General features: G+C 34.1%; 3 protein-coding genes across 3 annotated transcripts; 2 read left to right on the top strand and 1 right to left on the bottom strand.

The window, feature by feature from the left end:
- The first annotated feature begins 1,682 nt into the window (after nucleotides 1-1,682).
- Nucleotides 1,683-11,634, top strand: LOC122052527 (50S ribosomal protein L25-like). The gene is made up of 3 exons (XM_042614092.1): nucleotides 1,683-2,084; nucleotides 2,185-2,311; nucleotides 11,039-11,634. Exons 1-3 carry the CDS (start codon nucleotides 1,728-1,730, stop codon nucleotides 11,464-11,466), a joined length of 912 nt encoding a protein of 303 aa, XP_042470026.1. The 5' UTR covers nucleotides 1,683-1,727; the 3' UTR covers nucleotides 11,467-11,634.
- LOC122052528 lies at nucleotides 7,758-9,014 on the bottom strand. The gene is made up of 3 exons (XM_042614093.1): nucleotides 8,411-9,014; nucleotides 8,189-8,307; nucleotides 7,758-8,084 (listed from the first exon to the last, which is right to left on the bottom strand). The coding sequence occupies exons 1-3, from the start codon at nucleotides 8,964-8,966 to the stop codon at nucleotides 7,962-7,964; spliced, it is 798 nt and encodes a 265-aa protein (XP_042470027.1). The 5' UTR covers nucleotides 8,967-9,014; the 3' UTR covers nucleotides 7,758-7,961.
- Nucleotides 11,635-15,735: 4,101 nt separating the features above from the next.
- LOC122050699 (beta-glucosidase 26-like) lies at nucleotides 15,736-18,492 on the top strand. Its single transcript, XM_042611585.1, has 11 exons — nucleotides 15,736-15,976; nucleotides 16,080-16,138; nucleotides 16,452-16,527; nucleotides 16,619-16,690; nucleotides 16,773-16,860; nucleotides 16,993-17,236; nucleotides 17,388-17,503; nucleotides 17,587-17,804; nucleotides 17,889-17,920; nucleotides 18,030-18,132; nucleotides 18,221-18,492. The coding sequence occupies exons 1-11, from the start codon at nucleotides 15,736-15,738 to the stop codon at nucleotides 18,490-18,492; spliced, it is 1,521 nt and encodes a 506-aa protein (XP_042467519.1).
- The last annotated feature ends 6,552 nt before the right edge of the window (nucleotides 18,493-25,044 follow it).

Raw genomic sequence — 25,044 nt, 5'->3', positions numbered from 1 at the left:
ACGGATCGATTGAATCGTGGTTTAATCGATCAACCGATCAATTGAAGGTGTGTTGCGAGTGAAGGCTGGCCCAATCGATCGACCGATCGATTGGGAAGCATTATCGCGAGCATAGAAGGGTCCCCAATCGATCAGACGATCGATTGGGAAGCGCCAATCTATCAATCGATCGATTGGGGCTGTTTCTCACACGCGGACATGAGGAAGGCTGAATCGATCAGCAAATCGATTCAAGCCTCCCCAATCGATTGGTCAATCGATTGGGAAACAAACGTTGCGTAGGATGTCGGTTTTGGACGGCTGAGATCGCTGGGATCTGACGTGGTAATCGATTGGGAGTAAGCCCAATAGATTGGGAGCCCTAGATGCAAGTATAAAGCTGTGACGAGCTTTCTTCTCTACAACACTTATACGATTTCTCCTTGCTATTGTTCGCCAGACTTCGAGTGTGGAAGACAAGTTTTGTTGCACTTTCCAGTTAGTCCAGAGGCATCTTCATCAATAAGAGATCAAGCAAGAAGAGGTTTTTGCTTTGTACACTTTTGTATTTACTTCTTGCTTAGAGTTGTATCTTGTTGTGTGAGTTTGTACAAGGTTTCTTCAACTCTGGTAGTTACCGAGGAGTATTTTCATAGTGGAGTGCGTGTCATGTATAGATCTTTAGATTAGTCACCTCTTCTTGAGGTGGATACCAAGTAAATCTTTTGTGATAGCGGTGTGAGCGTTGCTTGAGCGTTTTCTGCTGCAACAACATCATCAAAGTAAGCAGCCGAAGCGCGATGAGCTATTCACCCCCTCTAGCTACAAATCGACCCTAACATAGCCATCACTCACCTAACCATATCTAGAATAATTTGATTCTTTCTTTCAACAACCCTATTTTATTATGGAGTTTTTGGGATTGTTAGTTGCCTAATAATGTCTTTATCATTACACATATTTTAAACTAATTAGACAAATATTCACCCCTATGGTTAGACGTAAGGTTTTAACCTTATAATTTAATTGATTCTCAATTTCATTCAAATAATGATTGAAACAATCTAATGCTTCATATTTATGAAAAATCTAATATAAATGACCAAAAATGTATGAAGTCATCAATAAATATAATAAAATAGGAACTTCCATATCTAGCCTTCACATTTATCAAACCATAAATATCTGAATAAATTAATTACAATAATGATTTGACTTTATCAAATTATTTCCTAATTGCTTTTCTAGCATGTCAATGCTCACATACAGATAAGATAATCTTAGCATGAGTATCTAGTAGACCCTCATTAGCTAAGCTATACATTGATTCTTGTTCGATATGTCTCAATTTAACATGCCAAATTTGAATATTAATATCAGCCTCACTAGTAAAAATAATATTTAAAAATAATCATTAATATCATAATTAATATTCGATTATACGTTAAGAACTATGAAACTATTCGTTATATAACTATACTATATTAACATAGAGTTAATATGAAGTTTTACTCATCAACTATAAAAATTTATAATAAAATCAAATTTCGTTGAATCTAAGAAGCACAAATGGTATTATATATTTGTAGGACAAATTAAGTTCTAATATTTAGGCCTATTTAGGCCTAAACAAGTTTAGGTGGGCTCAACGTTGCCCTAAATTAAGCCCATGTATTTGCAATATGTTCGGGCCACACACAAAATGCTTCGACTCATCTCTCACTTCGCGAAGTGGAGCCGCAGTAGAGATGGCGCGGTGGTGGAGAGGCGGCGCAGGGTTTATCCGGGCGGTGCCACCGCCGCTGTGGCAATGGACTGCAGCCTCCGAATACTGCCAGACGATCCAGGCGGTGCCGAGGGAGCATACTGGGGGCCGTTACAACGCCATGCAGCTTGCCGCAGGCAGGATCCCCGCGAGGATTATCACCCGGCGCGAAGGCGGACGCGAAATCACTAACTTGCAGCGCCTGACCGCAGATACAAAGCAAATCGGTGAATTCCTCGAGCGGTCACCGTACTTCTGCTCCACTCCCGTCAAGCTCCAAATCCTTGCCGGGCCCAGCTCCGTTGCTGTCCTTCAATCCGGCACTGTTCTACCCCTTCAGGCATGGACTCGAAAACGCTGACGCTAAAATCCTATTTATGGCCTCTTTGTTCTCTGCTTTTCATATTTAGATTGAGATCCTGATGGGCGTTTAATTGTAGGTCAAGAAAAATAAGACAGGGCAAATTAAAGGCTTGGTGTTGCAATGGGCAGAGAAAGGCTCTGTGTTGAACGTTGACGTGCCTGTGATCTTCAAGGGAGAGGATGTCTGCCCTGGATTGAAAAAAGGTTTGAACTTTGTCTAGTAAATGTCGGGGTTTTCAAGTCATTTTTATGCTCTTAGCTGTTCTTTATTTGATATTTCTTGATGGAGAGACAACAGAGGTCTTTCAACTCCTTGACAACGCTTACTCTTCTTTATGCCACAAACCTCCGTTGTCTCTTCCAGAATAGGTAGATTCTTCGCAAGTCCAAAATTCATCCCACATCATGGAATCTTCTTCGGCTTTAAATTTTCCTTTTCTCTTACTATCTATTATTTTAGGCTGTTGCTTCCACAGGCAAGTTCTGCCTTCGTTTGCTTCTTTCTTTGCCATTTTCAAATTTGTTATCCTAGATTTACTTGATTAAATTTGGCTTTGATCTAGATTTGCATCATTCGCTTTGATTCTTCTGTCATCTTCCTATCCCTTAGACCTAAGATCTCGTTGAGAGCACCGGCCCTTTTCTTCTATTTCCCATGTGTTGTTGTAAGCACGCCTCAGGGAGAGGCCCACTTGAGAGATATGTTGCCAAGGGTCTCATCTCAATTCTGGTCTTTTTGTGTGTTGCATTTGCACCACTTGAGCTAGCAAGACTTGAATAAAGAAAATATCTTGTTTTCAATTTGTTGCTTTCAACAAAGGATTGAGCTATGATATCTATCTCCTGTGGACTTGCATGCATAAAATATGATCTTCTCAATTTATTACTCACAGAACAAGATTGAGTTTGCTATCCATCTCTATGAACATTGAACAAAGAAATTTTTCTGGTCTTAGTTTGCTATTTCTAGCAAGCTGGTCAGTTATGTTATCCATCTTTCCTAGATCTCTTGAATGCTTTCCTTTTAATCAATTATTGCATTTTTATAAATGCACCAAAGCCTCCATTTGAGAGATTTATGCAAGAAATCTCTCTTTATCCATATTTCACTTCATTCTTTTCCCTTTTTCGTTGATTCTCTTTGTCTAAGTGCTTATTGAGGTCAAAAACATTCATGTTGTGTGCTGATCTGAGGTCAAAGGGATAGTTTGCTTTATACTCCATTAACTCCCTAAAGTTTTTGGTTTGTGTATGTGATTATTTTGTTTTCATTTTGTATCTTAGTCTACATTTTTTTATTTTTAATTGACCATGGAGAATATATATGTTGAGAGTTGTTAGAGGATAGGGGTGGATCAAAATAGCAATATATCCTAACTAAACTGAAAACTAAACCAAATTATCTCAAAAAATTGGTTTTTCTTTTGTTTCAGGTCAGATTTCAGGGATTTAATATTTTTCATTTTGGATTTGGATTTGGATTGTATTTTTTGATTTTATAAACCTGAAAATATCCAACCCTTAATTTTAGAGGAGTTGAGTAGCTATGACTTGTGTCTATTCCTTTTCAATGCACAATTGGTAGTTCTACTATTGTGCTTATATATAGTTCTTATGAATTATGGAGCTTGCCTTCAATTGCATAATAGTTCTACCATCATAGCTTTCTTATATAACTTTATATAATTCTACTACTAGACTTTTTTTTGTACGTTATATTTTTTTTACACATCACCCTGCATATATATTTCTTAATTTTTGGTGGAATTAGTATAAAACATTAAAAATTTCTCAGAATCTCTAAAATTCTTAAAAATTAAAATTTCCAAATCAAACTAAGTTAAACTGGAAATTTTGGTTTTTAGGTTTTTAATATCTTTAGGTATGGAATTGGGTGAAGGGGAGCTAAAGGTAAAGTTGCTGCCTTGCGACTTTTTGTAATTTAAGATAAGATTGCATATAATAGACCCTTCTTGGGACCTTGATTGATGAGAGCTTCATACACCGGGCTATCCTTTATGTATGGATTTGGGTATGAATTTTTTGTTTTACTGAATCAAACTTTGGCTTGGTCAAATTTTTATCAAAAACTGCCCTGACCTGATTCATGCCTACCTGTATTAGAGGTGTTAGATTAATAGGGCTATTAATGAATTTAATCTCACAATGATATTTGATGCTTAGGCTTATCATGAGTCCTTTATAAATGTATTTATCCCTTTACAATGCAATCCTAGTTGATTGATTTGGCATCAATATCAATATCAGCTTCGGTTGGTTAGAAATCCCAAGTATCGACTATACCAGATAGTGTCTGAGCAGTGCGTGAGATCAAAATTGATAATACTAACTGTGCATTTAATAAATTTACAAATGCCATATCATTTGATCAAACAAACCTCAATTTACTTTCCTTTTTATATTAAAATAAAAAATGATGATTTTTTACACCATTTTTATGTTAATTTTCAATGTATTCATAAATCAGCAAATCTATTGTCTCTTGCAAAGAATTTTCAATGTTTTTTCCCAGCAATTTTAAACAATGATGAATACCTAGTCTGCTTGAAACTTGATGTTATATCTTTATATGACACTGTTCAAGGCTGACAACTGCAAAATTCTGTCCTCCAAGCTGTGTCCAGATATGTGCATTGTATATCGTTATCAGATGCTAAGCATGCTTCGACTGTTTTGGTGATGGCTGCAGGTTAACCCCTTCATTCATAAGGTTGTCCTGAAGTTCATTGGGTTAGAATGTGGGATAGAAGCATAGGATCATTATATATATATGAATTTTAAATTTCACCATATCTATATCTATGCACATATATTAACTTTCAATATATATTATTATTATTATGAATATTTTAAAATTTGTATTATTTTTATATCATAAAGCTTATTAATTATGTTTGAAAATATATGAAGGATGTAGTATGACTATAAGGGGTTCTAAATCTAAATAAAATAAATTATTACAGCATTATAAATATTTTTTTATTCATCTTTTATAAGATAAATGATTATGGCATAGATTAATTTTTTTCTATTTGAAAGTTTAAAAGGCTACTTATAGGATTTTTTTTTTTTAAATAATATGGTATGAAAAAGATGTATATTTTTTCATTAAAGGTCAAATATTCTTCTTGCAAGTAAGTTTATTTTATTAAATAATAATTATGCAAATCAATATTCTAACTAGGAGCAGTGAGGAAACATGGGATAAAAAATCGTAGGACTGTGAGATCATAGTTCAGTTAAGATCTTACTTCAAATTAGGATTGTTTGTGCTAATTTGAATTGTAGGATTGTAAATCCTAACATCTAATCGCAAGCTTGACAACGTAAGCATAAATTTCAGAGTTTAACAACACAACTTACTCATCCTTATTTGTTGAAGTTTTAATCTAAGTCCCTTGGAAACTATCTCTTGGCTATTATAAATGAAAGTTAACTTGTCACAGATGAGCGAATGAGCAGTTGAATGGGCCTGATGACTTAGGCTAACTACGAGACACCTTAGAACAATCAAACTGTACTGGTCATATCATGCAAGCTAGATAAGTTGACAAAATATTTTATGTAGGGTATACAATCGCTGTGAAAACTATTCGTCATCTATTCGTTGCATTATTCTTACAATTCAAACATAAGAATTAATATTTATTTTATTCCGTGAACTAAATAAAGAATACTTATTCCTATTTTTTCCTTGTTTATTCCATTTTTTTAGAAATAGCTATTCCATCCCAGAACCAAACACATGATTTTAATGCTTGCTGTCAAGTTTTAATGCTATACTTTAACAATTTCCATTGGACCTGCATTTGTGATCTTAGTTGAACTTGTATGGTTTTGACTATTCCATTCCTGGTCTAGTACTTTCTGTTAATCAAATGCACCATTAAATTGCTAGTTGTCAAAGTTGAGTGCAACCCTTTGACACATATGGTAGCATGCCAAAACTTTAGATTGTTAGCCATAGTCTGTTCTATAATTTATTGGCATGGAATTAATTGGGCATATGCTAAATCTATTGTCATGCCTGTAATTCCTTGTTTTTCTTGGGAAACAATGGGATATGACAATGGACCTTTAATATTGCATATCGAGATACCTCCTATTTTTCTAAAGAAGGGGTGGGCAGGATTGGACCCATGTTATAACCAAAACGATTTAGTTCGTGGAATCAAGGATCTCATCTAACATTCCATGAATTCAAAGTGTTTGGAAGAGAGTCCAATGATAGTATTTCTTACTATTTTTCCCAAGGTGCATGTCAAAAAATATGACGGCGTACCGCTTGAACAGATCATCACATTTTTCCTTTTGGTCTTGTTTTGAACATTTAAATATGTAGCTGAAGAACTTCGGTGTTTCTCAGCTGTGTCCAGCTTCTAACATGGAGTGACAGTAAACATACTATTGGACCACAAGATTTAAATAGAATGATGACGCCGGATAAGATAGTGATTATCCCATAGGCGGATGAGATGACAAAATTGAGGAGAATGCAAGAAGAGAAAACCAAGAAGATAAAGAGAAATCACGTGGTTTTCCAAAAAAGAAACTTTGTTACTAATAGAGGGTTGAATCCTCATACAAATACACATGAACTTATATAGACTCTAAATCCTAAGACTAAGAAAGGAAAGAAATCTTGATATATGAACCTCAATTCTAATCTTGTAGCGAAAGAGAAGAAATCTTTTCAGAAAAGGAAATCTTTTGACAGAAATTGAAATTAATTGAACAACATTGATATAGACAAACTATGACCCGAAAAACCAAGAATATCAAAATTATTCTAAATATCATAAAAATAGAAATTACTAAAAATAGCAATAAAGTATTCGAAGGTTCAGACGAGTGCCTAAATGTTGCTTTTTGGATCCGAAGCTTGGTGGTTACGGGTTCTCCGGTAATAAATGTAGATCTCTGAATTTTGCATGTGTGGCCGCCAACAAAGATTGATTAATAAATCTTGGGTTGGTTCGGTATCAAATGATGTCTAGTGATCTTTCATATATATATATATATATATATATATATATATATATTTTGCCAAAGTCTGAAATGTTTTGTGTAGTTGTTCTTTTTCATATATATATATATATATATATCAGTGTTTTAAATCGCGTAGCGTTGGTTCATAGCGTTTTTGTCTTGTCATTGCGTAGCGTAAATAGCGTAGCGTATAGCGCAAGCTTTTCGTGCACGTCAATGTTTAAATTTTAAAAAATAAAATATACTTATATAAGTAAAATAAAAATAACATAACCTAAAATTAATCATAATAATTCATTACATGTCAAAATATCCCATACCAACAATTTAAAAAGTCTTATAATTAAAACAACATAACTTAAAAATAATCAGTATCATCCAACTCTATATCACTATCATCATCAATAGTGTCTATGGTTGGAAAATTTCCACTATCAAAAGTTGGAATTACTCCATAATTTTCAGCATCAAGATGATTATCTTCCACATCAACAAGACTCAACCTTGCTTGTTTGTCTTTGCTTCCACCTATTATATAAGAGATACAACATTTAAGAATCAATTATAGGTGAAGTAGATATAAATAAATAATCTGCATATACTTAGTGCTTACTTGAATTTTCAGCAACTCTTTTTTTTGAATTCGTAGGAGCAACTTCAACTATATCCTCAACATCTTCGACTCGCTTATCTGAGTCGAAAAGACTTTCAAAGGTAGCAGATGGCACACTCACAATAGGATCACTTTCAAATAATTCATCATCTTCAAGCCATTTAGTAGTTACGGGGAGAACTGGACCTTCTTTCTCAGTTATCCATTCATCATCTGAATTAATTTCATCAACTACAATGGGATCAATCTTGTCTCTCCTCCTAATACTTCTCTCCTAAGCTTGAAGTTATATTTCACAAACACCAACGCATTCAACTTTGCATGTTCAAGCCTATTTCTCTTTTTTGTATGAATCTAATATTACAAAAAAGAAAACATATATATATAAAAATAAACAATGATATGAAAATTATAAAACAATTAAAATTCAAGTAGAGTTAGAAACTTAGAATACTCACCGATTCAAAAGTGCTCCAATTTCTTTCACATCCCGAAGCACTACAAGTGAGACCAAGCACTCGAATTGCAAATGTAGTAAGCTCGGGTGTCTTACTTCCAAAACGTTCCCACCACGAGACTAATAAGTAATAACATTAAAAAAAATTACAAGAATGTATATAATTTTAAAATATGAATGCTAGTATAATTTTACAAGAACGGTTACAAGAAGAAAATTTTACCCGGAGTTCGCAACATTCTTGTTCGTTTTGCTATTGGAGTTCCAAATTCTCCTTCAGCTTTATTATATAAGTCCAATTGGATGTCTGCTTTAAGACGATCATCAGAAGACAACATCCTATCCATGCAAGTATACAATCCATCTCTAACTTCATCACAATAAGAAAATCTTTCTTCATAACGCAATTGCGGATTCAAATAGTACCCGGCCGCGTGTAGAGGATGATGAAGTTGTGGAGTCCATCGTGAATCAATTTTTTTCCAAATAGGTTTGTATTTTCTGTCAACCCCCCCACAATTAAATTTTATTGTCTCTTTTGCCTTATCCATAAGTTCATAAATATATCCCATGGCCGATCTCTCCTCCGAATCAACTTCCCTTAACACACTTACAAGAGGAACAACACTCTTAACACAAAATGCAACATGTGGCCAAAAGTTGGGATCATTAATAACAATTCTCTTCACGACCTTCCCCTGAGTTGTTTGAGATAGTGGTGAACTAACCCAATCTTCGGAAGCAAACATTTGTTCAAGTGGCCTTTTAACCTTATACATACTCTGAAGAGTGAGAAATGAAGTAGCAAAGCGAGTAACGAGACGGAGAATTTCTTTACCGTTTGTATACTTTCTCATCAAAGAAAGTATAGTCCCATGACCATAAAGGAACTTCACAACCATCTTAGCATGCTCAATTGTGTCAGAAAAAATCTTCAACTTTGCAATATCCTCCAACATTAGATCAATGCAATGCGCCGCACAAGGTGTCCACCAAATTCTATGTCTAGTCTCCATAATTTTTTTCCCCGCCTTAATGCAATTCGAAGCATTATCCGTGACAATTTGAATTACATTTTCCTCTCCCACCTCATCAACAACATCATTAAGATATTTAAAGATCAATTCCCCATTTTTAATAGAATCTGATGCATCAATAGATTTCAAAAAGAAAGTGCCGGCGGGACTATTTACTAAAAAATTGATCAAACTTCTATTCTTTCCATCCGTCCAACCATCGGACATAATAGTGCATCCATATTTTTTCCATGCCTTTTTATGCTCCTCATATATTAGGTTGATGCCATCAACCTCAGCTTTAAGTATCCAAGTTCTTAACTCATGCATTGAAGGAGGCTTGAACCCTCTTCCATATTCCGCAATGCCTTCAACCATAGGCAACCAATAAGGATCATTCACAACATTAAACGGAAGTGCGGCAGAGTAAATAAAACGACCAATTCTACGCTTCACATCAACCAACAAATCTTTTTTGTATGTCGAATTTAGGGTTGTTTGTCGAGGTTCGGAACTAACAAACCCATGAAGAGTACCTTTACCTTTTGATTCACCACTACCAGAACATCCAATTGAATTTCCCCCTACACTTCCAACTTTTGATGATTGCGTACTCATACTTTGGGGACCTTCACCGATCTCTCATAACAATTCAGTTTGTTTACTTTTAGATGCTCTAATTTTGTCAAGTGATTCTCTAATTTCTTTCTTAATATCATCCGGAACACTAACACAAGGTGCAACCCCTTTATGAGTTTGAGCTAAATGTTCTTTCAAGCGAGTAATCCCTCCATTCGATATATGATGACAAAATTTGCACCGAACAACTTTTTCCCCTTCATTTTGATAACAATACTTCCAACCAATATCTTTTTTATCTTTTTTTGATAAATTCGTAGACATTGCAAATTCTAACTAGACAATCAAAATCCTAGAAAAACAAAAGAAAAAAATCAGAATAAATAATTAATTAATTAGAAACAAATCAGCAAAAAAAAAAAAAATCAATCCAGGGCATCTGGATCGATCATTGCATCGATCCAAGGAATTGGATCGATCCAGCGATCGATCCAGGGTCGAACAGAAAGGATCTGGATCGATCCAGCGATCGATCCAGATCCTTTCTGTTCGACCCTGGAAGGATCTGGATCGATCCAGCGACCGATCCAGGGTCTGGATCGATCCAGCGACCGATCCACTGTTCGAACAGAAAGGATCTGGATCGGTCGCTGGATCGATCCAGATCCTTTCTGTTCGACCCTGGATCGATCGCTGGATCGATCCAGATGCCTGACTTCTGGAAATCGCGAAATCGTTTTTGCTCCTTCGAGAAATAAAAACGAGAAGGAAAACCTAAACGAAGAAAACGAAAGGAAGGAGAAAAGCTTACCTCCAAATCTCCAATCGCTGTCCCTCGCCACCACTCACAGGTCACCGCTCGCTGCTTGCCGATCGCCGCCTGTCGCCTCTGCAGTCTGCCCTACCTTCGCCTCTGCCACAGTCACGATTCGACTCACCTTTGCCCTAGCTATTGGTAAGTAATTTGTAATTTTAGCGCCCGCTATGGGGCGCTAGGGCATGATAGCGCACGCTATGTGCGCTATCGACGCTTTTGTCCCGAATAGCGTGGGCTATTCGGGACAATCGCGATTCAGCGAACGCTCTGTAGCGTTCGCTGGTCGTAGCGCGCGATAGCGCGCTATTCGCCGCTATTGAATACACTGATATATATATATATTTTGCCAAAGTTTGAAATGTTTTGTGTAGTTGTTCTTTTTCATTATGCTACTCAGCTGCCAATTTCTAATATTACAGTTAGTATTTTGCATAAACAGGTGGTTATCTTCTCAAGAATAGAACCAGTCTTGAATACCTCTGTCCTTCAGAACACATCCCTCAAAAAATTGAGGTGGATTTATCAAAATTGGATATTGGAGGCAAAGTTTTAGCGCGTGATGTTTTACCCCACCCTTCGCTGAAGTTGAGGAAGATAGTTGGCTACAAGCCAATTTGTAAGATTTTAGCAGCAGAGCCGAAGGACCCAAAAACTAAGCTTGGAAGGAAGGAGACCAAAACAGATGACCCAGCAACTAAGCTTGGACGGAAGGAGACCAAAACAAATGACTCAACAACTAATCTTGGAAGAAAGGAGACTAAAACAAATGAACCAAAAACTAAACCTGGAAGAAAGGAGACCAAAGCAAATGATCCAAAAGCCAAACTTGGAAGAAAGGAGACTAAAACGGCAGTAGGTGAAGCCTAATTAATATGCTCATATCCTTAAATCTCGTGGAAAATTCATTTGTAGTATGAAAACTTATTTTTTACGACAGAATGTTCCCTATGATTGGTATGATATAAGACTAAAATTAGTGAGCTTGAATTTCCTATGATGGAAGAAATGAAATCTTCCTTTTGCTGAGTTTTACAATTTTTTTATTATAAAATAAGCTCAACCTTTGTTTTATTGGTAAAAACTCAATCTTTGTTGTTGCTGGTTGAATTTTCTGTTTGTTAATCCTATTTTATGTATATTTATTCTAATAAATGTAGAATATGGTTGTTTGATCTATTTGTTCATCACTGCTGTTAGCTGGAGTGATAATTTCAAAACAGTTTTGATGGTCAATTCTATCTTCAGAAAAAAAATCATGTAATAATCATTTTTATATAAAAAATATTGATTGAAAAAAAAATGATAGCGTTTTTCCTTTTTTTTTCCCTCTTTATTCTTCTTTTTGCCAAAGTAAAAAAAAAAATTTAATGTATCAATTTAAGATCTAACCTAAATTATATAATTAAAAATCTAAATCATGTTTTAAACATGTAGATGATATAGGTTAAATAAACCTGCAACAATGAGGTTTTTTTTAAACTTCCCTCAGTTTAGAAAATTGAGAAGAAAGCAAAGGTTCTTGCCTTCAATTTTTTGATTGTTTCTTTTAACAATAAATATTTATTTTTCCTCTCTTTGATAATTTTTTGTTTCCATTCGCCTTGCTTCCTTTCTACGTTTTTAGTTCTCCAAATAAATGTGATTTACATATAATCCATTTTGATAACTAGCAGAAGTGAAGCTCCAGTTATATATAATACTTAAGAATTTGATTGAATTTTTAGACCTAATTAAGTTCCATTTCTTTATTTATGATTAACCAGGCAAAGGTCAAAAATAATAATTTCAATAATCAATCTAGTGGTTGAAAAACGGATTCTAAAGTTGAAAAAAAAATCATTATATCTATTTTTAGTGCTCCTGTAAACAGACTATCAAGAAGAATGCTCGCGCTAGAGATTATAGCTTCTTGTTATGTTATGATCAACAACTAACTTACAAGATATTGGACAACAGATTGATGAGGTTCCATGAATCAAGTGTTAAAACAGCTAATCTCAAGATGAGATATCTCAATACTCAAGCTTCATGCCAATTAAGGACCTAATTTGATACTAGCAAGCTCCATTTTAAGATGATAAAAGTCAAGTAAAAAATGCAAGAGATTTCAAATGTATAAACTGCTATAACTTAACAACACAATGTAAGGTAACATCATTCGCAAACAAAATACTAATGTCAATTTTTCATTTACACATGCGGTTTGTCAGACCATAGTTGAAGAATTCGCAAGGTCTAAGCTTTTGGCTTGAGATGCAAACTCATGTGCTAGCACAAAAATTGTTAGACAATTCCTTTCAAGTGAATTTTTTCACATTCTACAACCTCCAAATCTTATGCATAAATGCCATGCTCATTAAACATTGTATTAAATGACATTAGAGTGCCTTAATACCACATTAGACAAAAATATGAATTATCAAAATAATAATTTAGCTCCCATTAGTTAAAATGTCAATAGAGTGTCAATATGAATATTTATTGAATCACAAATTTTAACATTTATATTTTTCTTAAGAAACAAGAACATTATCCTTTAATCCCTCCCAAATGCTAAGCTTTTTAAAATTAATATAACACAATTCAAAGTTACTGTAGTCAAAGCTCAATCAATCACTCGAAACGAACTAGTTTTGAATTCTCCAATTTGCTTTTAAAAAATAAAAAATATTATTATTTTTAACTCATCAAATATTCAAATATTAGTTAATAGGAGAACTTTAATTTTTTTTTCTTTATTTTTTTGAACCCTTGTTCTAATTGAACGCTCAACCTAATTATTTAATTTTTTTTATATTAATTTATTCTACATGGCATTTCTCAGTTCTTGTGTCCTTAATTGTATAAATGTCTTTAAATTTAATATTGATTTGTATTATTGAACTCACTCTCCTATCTCTTGCCATCCTAATAATTAGCTGATTATTTTAATTCAAATAAAAAAATAATTTAAGTCAATGGTTTTTCATGTGTTTTGTCCTATCTCAAATTAATTCAAGTGAACTTGTTCAAAAAATCCAAATTATCATGGGTTGAAATATTTAATTAGCATAACAATTATTTTACTACTATTCTTATATATTATCTTGAATTATAGAATCAACAAATTTACTAACTCATTTTCAAAATCAAACAATGAGTTGAAATTAAAGCTGAATCAACTTAAAAAATGGTTTAGAATTTAGTTCCTTTAACCAAAATATAATTAAAATAAGCTCTTTCATTTGATTATTTGAATACATTACAAGCTATATGTAATTTGTTAACAGATAAATTTTTTTGCTAGGATCAATTTTATTTTAAAATTTAATCAAGTAAAATGACAATGGGCCAATAGGATATTTAAAGTTGTGGAAATTTTAAAAGGTGTGTACTTAACTTTTAGATTTCTTAAAGGGTGTATTTGTTTCTCATTTTCTCTCTCCCACTAATTATTGTGGTACTACCTTTAAAAAATAACACTATTGTGGTATTGAATTTCAAAGAATATCATCGTTGTGATCATTATCATGGTGCTGCATTTTAAAAATTAATACCACCGTAGTGTTGATTTTCAAAAATAACACTATAATGGCATAGACTTTAAGATTTATGCAACATTAAAGTAATATTGATTTTGTAATGCAGCATCACAGTGATGATATTCTTTGAAATCTACAGTGACATTGTTCTTTGAATATAATACCATAGTTGTTGGTGGAAAAGGTAAAATAGAAAATAAGTCCATGAGAAATATAAAAGTTAGATGTACCTTTTGATAATTTCACAACCTTAAGTATGCTTTTTGGTCAATTACTATAAGTCTGTTGTTTGAATACGGTACCAAAGTGATTGATGAGAGAGATAAAAAAAAAAAAATCTTTTAAGAAATCTGAAAGTTAGATGTAATTTTTCAGAACACCACAACTTTAAGTGTGCATTTTGGTCATTTGGCGCCGTAAGTAAAATTGAAATATGATTTTCTCTTCTCTTATGCATTAAAAATTGAAAAAGAAAATGTAAATAGAAATAGTCTTTTTTTTCTCTTAATCTCCTCTTCCATAAATATAATATTCTCATCTTCAATAAGCATAACAACATCAACAAAATATTGGCGCAATAACCTCGATTAGAGTAGTTACTTTCATATTATTTAGTTTGAGCTTGTATAAACAATTGTAGTTCCATGAATTGACATGATGAAATTTTTTATGATTTTGAAGGTTTTTGATATAATATATATTCATAAAAATATAAGAATATCCTTAATTAATTATTTATAATATTATTTTTTAAAACAAAAATTATCAAAATAGCACCCATGCTCATCCTGCTACTTAAAATATATGTGCGTCTACATTTAAAGCAACTTCGAACAAAATTACATCACTTTAGAATAATTTATGCTTAAATTGTACCATTTTAGAATAATTTTAATTAAAACTGTATCATCTTGATCAAAACTGCATTAAGATAAAGATATGTTATTTTAAAGGTATGAACAATATCATTTTAGGGTAATTTTAGTTAGTACCATTTTATTTAAAGGTATTTTAAAATCGAGTACATTGAGATATTTTTTATACCGAATTATGTTTAGAATATTATTTTAATAATTTTTAAAAAGATGATGCCTTTCAATGATATAGATAATTAGAAACATTTTTTAAAAAAAAAAATTACTATAGATATATTTATATATTTAGTATATTAGGTAAAATAACCTCTGATTTAGATCAAATGATTATGATTAATATTATTATTATTATTATTATTTATTTATTTATCTTGAGATACAATTCGATGGTAAGAGGATTCCGTGGGTTTCAATAATGCTAGAAAATTGTTTTTTTTTAAAGTGATATATGCTAGAAAATAGAGAGTAATATTTGTTGATTTTAAAATTCCAAATAAATGATATAAAAGTTAGACTTCAAAAAAATTAAAGAGATATTTTAAATTGAAAATCAATTCATTGAATTCTTGAATTTTTATCATTAGCTTGAAATTTTTATCCTTAAGAATTGGTCTAAGCTTTCTTTTATACTCATCCATTTAAGTCTTACAATGTTTATCTAGTAATTGTTCTCCTATATATAGGTATCACTTGCTTCTTATTTTCTTCACTAATCGTAGTGTATCTACATCTCTTCCACAATGAACCTTAAAGGGTCCTTCACATTTTTATTTTTATTTATTTCACTTCTCGTAGTCCAATGTGTATATGGTTATAAAACAAACAATGCGAAATTAGTTTCAAAAGTGCACAAGCTAAGTCGTGATGCCTTCCCTCATGGTTTTGTATTTGGCACCGCTGCATCTGCTTATCAAGTTGAGGGAGAGGCACTCAAGGGTGGTCGAGGACCTAGCATTTGGGATGCATTTGTAAAAATTCCAGGTAACATACTAAACATTTAAATTTTATAGTTTTACATATTTCTTTCTCGAATGAAAGTTATATAATGGAGTAAATTTGAATTTAATTTATTATTGTGATGTAGGTCTCATTCCAAATAACGCAACGGGTGATGTAACAGACGATGAGTATCATCATTATAAGGTCAAATGCATATTTTTTTTATTATCGTTGACTATTTAATAATTTATAATTTAATAACAAAAAGCAAAAAAATATAATTTTTATGAAGAATCAAATATTATATTTTATTTTTAAATCATTACTCCATTGGTTCAAGATTTTATTTTTAATAATTTAAAAAGATCTTATCTAATTTAACTTTATGTTGATAATTAAGTTCAAATAGACAAATTTTTTATATTCTAATTGTTTATATTTGGAGACAATTAAAATGAATTTAAATTGGATTTGATCTTTTTCTTAAATATATTAAAATTTGAGTTTCGGCTTGTAGGAAGATATTGACATTATGAAGGAGCACAATTTTGATGCTTATAGATTCTCGATCTCTTGGAGTAGAATTTTCCCAAGTAATGAAGCTGTCATTCTTTTTCATAATATTATATACACCATCTTACCCTTTCAAAATACTAATAATTTGTTAATTATTTTTTCTTGTAGATGGAACTGGAGCCATTAATTGGGAAGGTGTTGACTATTATGATAGGTTAATTGACAATTTAATACTCAAAGGTAATTTATTTTTATCTGACTGCTAAACAAATAAGTTTGGCATATTTTCATATTTTTTTTAACCTTTCTATCTTCATATTAGGTATTATTCCATATGTCAATCTCTATCACTACGATCTTCCATTGGCACTCCAAAATGAGTATTTGGGTTGGTTGAGTCCGAAGATAGTGTAAGTAGTAAAATAGAATAATTACTTATATTGTTGAAATTAATTATGCTTACGGCATATTTAAGAATTTCTAATTTAACTTATTAAAAGATGTTATAAATATTTGATTTAGTTTATAATCAATTTGTTTAGGGATGCATTTGCGGATTATGCTGACTTTTGCTTTAAGATATACGGTGATAGAGTGAAAAATTGGTTCACATTCAATGAGCCAAGAGTGGTGGCAGCTCTAGGTTTTGATACTGGTTCTCAAGCCCCTGGAAGAGCTACTGGTAGTAAATTTGGAGGAAACTCATCTACGGAGCCTTACATTGTGGCTCACAATCTCATCTTATCTCATGCCGCAGCAGTTAATAGATATCGTGAGAAGTACCAAGTAATTTGTCTTTAACAAAGTTTATGTATTAATAGTAAATTCATTGTTAGCTAATTCATAAAATTTCTTGTTATCAAATATAACAAACTCATTTTAAATTTTAAGTCTACAAATATACATAATACTAAAATCATTTTCTTTTCTTATTCAGAAAGAGCAACAAGGAAAAATTGGAATTCTTCTAGATTTTGTTTGGTACGAGCCTCACACTTACTCTGACAAGGATAAAGCTGCTGCTCAGAGAGCTAAAGATTTTCATGTGGGATGGTAAGTAATTCTACATTCTTGGTTTCAACATCTAATTATAATTAACCTTTTTAATGCAACCTAATTCTGTTTACTTTTCTTAGGTTCATTCACCCTATGACATATGGATACTATCCTCAATCCATTCAAGACATTGTTAAAGAAAGATTGCCAAAATTTACTAATGATGAAGTGGAGCTAGTTAGAGGTTCATACGACTATTTGGGAATTAATCAATACACAACTTATTATGTTAAGGATAATAGTACAATGAATCCTAAACCTATTAGTTATCAAGATGATTGGCTCGTTGAATTTAAATGTAAGATATATACAATATTTATTTTTGATAATGTTAAACTTAATAAAATGATATGCTAATAATATTGTTCTACTAATAATTCAGATGATCGAAATGGGGTACCAATTGGACCAAGGGTAAGAAATAATCTTCTTATAACTTTTTTGATTATATTATAGATTTTTGGTTTTTAAAACTAAATGTAAGCCTATAATTAATCTAATACAATTGTTTATATATCATTAGGCCCATTCTGATTGGCTGTACATAGTTCCGTGGGGATTGTATAAGGCAGTGACATATGTTAAGGAAAACTATGGCAATCCAATTGTCTTTCTATCTGAAAATGGTAAATATTTAGCACTTGTTTAATGCATCTTCTATTTAAGAAATTACATTTATTCTCTAACCACACAATTGATTGATTTAAATTATAGGCATGGATCAACCGGGCAATGTCACACTTCCAAAAGGCTTGCAAGATACTCAAAGGAGACATTTTTATCATAACTACATTACTGAACTAAAGAGAGCTATAGATGATGGTGCTTCAGTGATTGGGTACTTTGCATGGTCTCTTCTTGATAACTTTGAATGGAGACTAGGATACACATCAAGGTTTGGTATTGTCTATGTTGACTTTAAGAATAAAAAGCGCTTCCCGAAGGAATCGGCTCGTTGGTTCAAGAAGATTCTCCAAAGGAGTTAATAATTTTGTTCTTTTATAAATTGTTTATAACCTTAGGTTATTTTTTTTTATCTTTGCTACTTTTATCATGTAATAAAATAAATAAAATTACATTTCAATATGAATGTGTTTCATTTTGGCACATTTAAAGAGATGTTAAACTCCCTTCATCTATTTGTGTCTCATTCATTTTGTATATACTGCCCAATCGAGGAGCGGACAACTAATGCGTTCCACTTATTGAACAGGGTCTATGGTCGGTCCGTGACCCTTGGATGCCGAAGGCGTCCTTGGGCTGATCTCGTAGTTCTTACAGGGTGGAAATGATGGGGTCGGTCCATGGATTTTCTTTCCTTTTGCCACATTTCGCTTAAAGGGTTCAAGGGAGATAGTGCATCAAGCTACTCGCAAGGGTCAACTTGATCCTCTTCCCGAGAGATCCCAGATGAGGGAACCCTAGGGGAGCTATCGACTCTAACTAACGTCGATGTACGATCCATACTAGATCTGACCAACCACCCATCCTACCTCCGCTACGTTCTTGACAACCCATCTTTTTGAGCCACCGGTTCTCTTCTCCATTTCTTAGAAAAAGTGAGCCACCGGTTTAGGTACAAGATACTATCATTATGGATGACAAGCCTAATTAGGCTCTAACTAGTCAATTTTTTTTCATGCTCTAGAAAATGATAAGTTATCAAGTATAATATTTTTTAATGATAATTTTAAAAAAAGACTTTAATAGTCCGCCACTAGAAATGGTTTTAGAATCTTAATTTTATCCATACAATCTATTTTGGTAAAACTAAATTAATAATAAAAATTAATGCAAAAAATAGATAGGGACTATAAAATGTATTTATCAAAAACCAATAGAAATGTGTTACTCATAAGATATAAATTCAAGTTTTTCTTTATTGTCAAACTTTTTTCCACTAGGCTTAACAATGAGCAAAAAAACATTTCTTAGTAGTATTCGATTGGAATTGAGAGAATAGCCCAAATATATTTGGAGATCAAATCCTCTGTCCCCAAATTTCTCTATCCCCGTGTCCCCTTGTCGATCGGACGGACCAGATTACATCTCAAGGATGCTTTGCACATCACGAGGATACTGCACACATCTTAGCGATGCCATGAGATATAATCTGGTCCGTCCGATCGGCAGGGGACACGGGGACAGAGAAATTTGGGGACAGAAGATTTGATTTGATATATTTGACTTTATCTTTCTTGACTCTGAAGTAACTTTCACTAACTAACACTATTATTATGTGAAACATCGATAATAATTAGTTAGATACATTGACTTTGACTTTTCATTTTTTGTATTCTTTAATTCAATTTGAACTATTTAGTTACACACACATACACACACACACACACACACATATATATATATATATATATATATATATATATATATATATATATATATATATATATATATATATATATATATATATATATACACACACACATATTTTTGACATCATATATCATATTACATGAAATAAATATCGATATTATCATACAATGTTGAAATCACTTGATAAGAATCATTTCCATTGGGTCTAGAAAATGGTAATGATTGTTAGTTACTAACATGATCTCAAAGTTATCTCAATTCAGAAGTGTCGACATTTAAAAATTGTATTTGGATGGAATGAATTTTTGCTTAAGTTACAATTCACTTGTGAATTTTAAGTGGAATTTATATTTTTATGGGTATTGTTTAAGATGGTTACAATCACTCATAAAAAATTGTATACGATTTAGTCAATTCAGAGACATTTAATAAATTTTTCTAGGTTTTGATTTAAAGGTAATAAAACCTTTAAGTGAAAAATATTGAATCATCTTTGATTTCATAATAAGTGAATCAAAGTAATCATGGAATCCCCATGTGCTGCATGGTTTACATAAGTGAATGATACAAATTATATTTTTTGTATTTCTAAATTTTATTTTATTAAAAATGAAAAGCAAAACTAGAATTTTTGATAAATCAAGTTGTTACAGTTATTATTGTAGATTTATTAATATATTTTTGATTGTTTGATCTACCATTCCTACTAAATGATTTTTTTAGAATAACAATGGATTCATCAAATATGAATGTAACATTTTGGGTTTTGGGTGAGTATACAATTTTATATAATTAAAAATAAAATTATAAATTAAAAGTCACTTAATTTTCATTTAATATTTAATAAATTTTCTTTTATTTAATAAGTCAATCTATATATATATATATATAAATGATATAGTGAAATGAAAAATAAGTGTTATGATAAAGCCAAACATATCAATTTCTTCTATTTCTATTAACAATTTAAATGATATTTTAGATATAGTAGTTGAAAACCATAAACAAATTAATCTTTTCTGCTTAAACGTTGCATGATATTTTAGATTTAGATAATTCATTGACTTGAAACATATACACCTAAAGAATTGGTCTAGACATCATCCATTTAGCTCACACGTTGTACTCCTATAAATAGGACTCATTTCCTCTTCTTCATTAATTATAGTGCACACACTCATCTCTACAATGAATCTTAGAGAGTCTTCCTCATTTTTTTTCTTTGCATTCATTTTACTTCTCAATTCTCATAGGGTCTTCCAGATGGTTTTGTATTTGGCACTGCTACATCTGCTTATCAAGTTGAGGGGGAGACACTCAAAGGTGGTTGGGGACCTAGCATGTCATGACCTAGGTAGTCCCTACTGATAAAATTTCGGCAGCATCTCCCCTGTACGGGTGACAATATGAATCTTGAAATACATATATCACTCCTCAGCCCACACGACCGGAACAAATACAATACAAATAATAGCACAATCCACGCAGTTTAATATGCAGCCTCCGGCTGACAACAAATATTACTAAAAGAAAAGATGATATAGAAATCATCGCAGATATGCAAATCCTACTCCACTACAATGAAGAAAACACAATCCATGAAATAATGGAAATACCGCAGTGGAAAACATAAGAAACAAACCCAAATAGTCCAACATAAGTCCACAAGTACAAGAACCCACATCACAAGTGTATAAAGACATGGTAACGAAAACAAAAATCGACAACTGAAAGTCCTCGCAACAAGGGGGCTAGCGACTGAAATCTCCCGATGACCTTAACCTGAAAAGTAGTAATGTAATGGTGTGAGTCCAAAGAACTCAGTAGGTAACTAATAGATATGTATAGTAACATATAACTACCAGCAATAACCTATAGTACAATCTCCTAATAATATAGAGAAATGTATAACTGAATAAACTGTAGCAATGAGCAATAAGCATGTATACAGTCTCCTGAAATAATAATAAGTAATGCATAACTAAAATAAACTGTACTCACCTACGAGTCTTGAGCAAATGACTGTGAACATACACAGGTAAAAATAGTCAAAACAAATAAGAATGTATCATGTATGCATGTCAATCATATGCTGTCACCAAAATGCAACATCCAATATGTAACAATCACATAAATGCAATCTATGCATATGATGCAATATAACAGGGTCACCCCTAATGCCAGTCAACCATCTCACGCGCGATGGTGAGACCGAGTGGATAGGGCTATGACAACCGTACACTCTGCCATCACTACTCCTGAAGAGTGACCGAGTGGACGGGATGCTGTCGGAGTACACCTATCCTCCTACCTCAAACATAGTGAGGGAGCGCAATGCTCTCATCTCCCGGTATGCGAAAATGGGGAGGGATCCCTGCCTGCTACCATGCCGCAGTCACACTGTTGGACCCCGTGGTTGTTTTGATATGATCAACCAAGTTGATTGGGTCTTGCTTTGTGTTTGATCCCTGTGTCTGAGTGTGTAGGCTCTTAGGAGCGCAGGAAGTTGAGCGGAAGATGCAGCTAGTGAGAAGGACGACACGCGAAGGGAGCCGACGGGCTCTGTGCATCCGAAGGACGAGAGAGCTGCGGAAGAGTACACCGATGGGCGAGAAGAACGTGTGCGGCGTTCGAGGGACGTTAAGCCGGGGAGGAACGCTGCTCGAGGAGAAGGCCAGCAATTGGGTTCGGGTGAGCCCTATTTCGGTTGGTCGTAATCACCCAAAAGAACGGAGCTTCGGAAGTCAAAGCAAAGGAAAAAGTGAGCTGGAATTCAAGCTCAAGGCGCCTTCATCAAAGCTTAAAGGTGCCTTCATCTTGAAGGCGCCTTCAATGCTTGTTGGAGGCGCCTTCAATGCTTGTTGGAGGCACCTCGGACCTGGCCAAAGTGGTCGTTGAGCTTTCGGATAAACTTTTATCCGCCCACTCGATAGAGGCGCCTTGGACCTCTATTGGAGGCGCCTTGAACATCCGAGATAGAATTTCCAGAGGCTATATAAAGGCCCGTGGAGCTAGGAATTAATTATCAATTGTTTAAACAACTTTGTATTTATTCCTAGCAATAGTTCTGAGCTGTTAGAGTGTAAAAGGCTTCTTCGCCTTCAGTAAAGGGGACTCTTTCTAGTGCGCTTTTCTTCGCCCTGGATTAACAACCTTCTTGGTTATAACCAGGTTAACTGTTGAGTCTCTGTTTTATTTCTGTTTCTTTATTTCAGTTATTTTATTATTACTATTGTATTTTTGAGTTGAAAGCACGAGGAGAGTATAATTTTTTTTTCAGGCAATTCACCCCCCTCTTGCCGGCCTCCGCTGAACCAACAAGTGGTATCAGAGCCCGACAGCTTCAGAAGGACTAATCGCTGACTGAAGCACAAAGATCAGGACGATGGCCAGCATGAACATTTATCCCTCGAAGTTCGACGGAGACTTCGGTACTTGGAAGCGAAAAATGGAGGTATTTTTTAAAACTGAATTTGATATACTTTTAATAATGAAATATTGATATGCAGCGCCAAAAGATAAGGAAGAGTGCAACTGATGAAGAAGGAGCAGGCCGATTACATGACTAACGGAAAGGCTGAATTTCACCTGCTCAGTGTTCTGCCGCCCCAGGAGGTAAGTCGGATCGGAAGTTATGACTCCGCCAAAGACCTTTGGGATAAATTCCTGGAGCTCCACGAAGGCACCTCAGAAGCAAAGCTAGCAAGGCGTGATATCCTCCGGACCCAGCTTACGAACCTCCGAATGAATAATGGCGAGAGGGTAGCGCAACTCTAAGCATGGATCAAAGAACTGATCACGCAACTCATCAATTTCGGAGAATCGGTAACAAACCGAGACTCGATCCGGTACGCACTCAATGCCTTCCCGAGAACTCCCGAGTGACCCTCCTTAGTAGATGCGTACTACATCTCTAAGGACTTCGAGGTAAGTACTTTAGAAAATTTATTTTCAACTTTTGAACTTCACGAATCTCGGATTGCAGAGCCCAATGAAGTGGAGAAAATAAGTAAGAACATTGCCTTAAAGGCAAGAACAAACGATTCTGAATCCGAAGCCTCGATCGACCAATCGGAAGCGGCACTACTGGTAAAGCGTTTCAATAAGTTTTTTAATTTATAAATTTAGATCGCATACAAAGAGGCATGAGTGAAAGAGAAGAACGGTTCGTTGCTACAACTGCAATGAAGAGGGGCACATCAAAGATGACTACCCAAACTTGAGGAAAAAAGGAAAAAGTAAAGGAAAAGAGACAATCTTTCTCCAAACACAAGAACCTGAAAGCCACATGGTCAGACTCATCCTCTGAATCAGACGTCGAAGAATTCTCAGGGTTAGTGCTAATGGCTAACCATCAGCTGGAAGAAGAGTCAAGCTCAGAAATGAGCATAGATGAAGGGGGAGGAACATCAGAAGAGGAAAGTGTTGGAACCCCAAGGTGTTTTGATGTGATCAAACAAGTTAAGTTAGGTCCTGCGTTGTTTAACCCTTGTGTCTAAGTGTGCAGGAACTTAGGAACACAGGAAGTCGAGCGGAAGACGCGGCTAGCGAGAAGGACGACACGGGAGAGAGCCGACGGGCTCGGTGCGTCCGAGGGACGAGGTGTGCGAAGAGTACAGCGGTGAGAAGAAAGCGACGTCGAGGGACGAGAAACCAGAAAGGAAGGTTGCTCGAGGAGAAGGTTAGAACATAGGTTCGGGTGAGCCCTATTCCAGATAGCCGGAATCACCCAAGTGAGTGAAGCCAGAACGGGGAGGGGGGGAGGCGACGAGATAATCAACAGACTATTGATTGTCCGGGCGGTCAGGGCGCCCGAATCTGGTCCAGGTGCCCAGACAAGAAAATTCGATGTTCGTCGAGCCGTTGCACCATGGATAAAGTTTTATCCGTACCTAGGCGCCGGAACCCTTCCAGGCGCCCGACCAAACTAGTCCAGAAGAAAATCAATTAATCGAACGACGAACTTGTAATCAACTTCAGTGTGCTTTACTTTTCTTCTTGTACGTTCAAGCTGTAAGAGGCTACTCCGCCCAGAGGAGAATCAGATAGTGCGCTTACATTCCTTGGATTAGCAATCCCCTGATTGCAAACCAAGTAAAACTCTGGTGTCTGTTTTTCTTTACTTAGTCTCTTTTATTTATTTATTACAAGTGTTCATTATATAGTTGAAATCCGAGAAAGGTTCGTGTTTTAATTTGTAGGGC

This window comes from Zingiber officinale, chromosome 3A (genome assembly GCF_018446385.1).
Source record: "Zingiber officinale cultivar Zhangliang chromosome 3A, Zo_v1.1, whole genome shotgun sequence".
Lineage (NCBI taxonomy): Eukaryota > Viridiplantae > Streptophyta > Magnoliopsida > Zingiberales > Zingiberaceae > Zingiber > Zingiber officinale.
Note: the sequence above shows the minus strand (reverse complement) of the source record. Positions and strands in the feature narration are given on the sequence as shown.

Excerpts from the sequence above, each read along its gene's own strand:
- LOC122052527 (XM_042614092.1), top strand. The coding sequence starts at position 1,728 with ATGGCGCGGTGGTGGAGAGGCGGCGCAGGGTTTATCCGGGCGGTGCCA. Across the intron at positions 2,085-2,184 it reads GCACTGTTCTACCCCTTCAG|GTCAAGAAAAATAAGACAGG; the intron begins GCATGGACTCGA and ends GTTTAATTGTAG. Across the intron at positions 2,312-11,038 it reads CTGCCCTGGATTGAAAAAAG|GTGGTTATCTTCTCAAGAAT; the intron begins GTTTGAACTTTG and ends TTGCATAAACAG.
- LOC122052528 (XM_042614093.1), bottom strand. The coding sequence starts at position 8,966 with ATGTATAAGGTTAAAAGGCCACTTGAACAAATGTTTGCTTCCGAAGAT. Across the intron at positions 8,308-8,410 it reads AAGAATGTTGCGAACTCCGG|TCTCGTGGTGGGAACGTTTT; the intron begins GTAAAATTTTCT and ends ATTACTTATTAG. Across the intron at positions 8,085-8,188 it reads ATTGGAGCACTTTTGAATCG|ATTCATACAAAAAAGAGAAA; the intron begins GTGAGTATTCTA and ends TTGTAATATTAG.
- LOC122050699 (XM_042611585.1), top strand. The coding sequence starts at position 15,736 with ATGAACCTTAAAGGGTCCTTCACATTTTTATTTTTATTTATTTCACTT. Across the intron at positions 15,977-16,079 it reads TGCATTTGTAAAAATTCCAG|GTCTCATTCCAAATAACGCA; the intron begins GTAACATACTAA and ends ATTGTGATGTAG. Across the intron at positions 18,133-18,220 it reads TGTCTTTCTATCTGAAAATG|GCATGGATCAACCGGGCAAT; the intron begins GTAAATATTTAG and ends TTTAAATTATAG.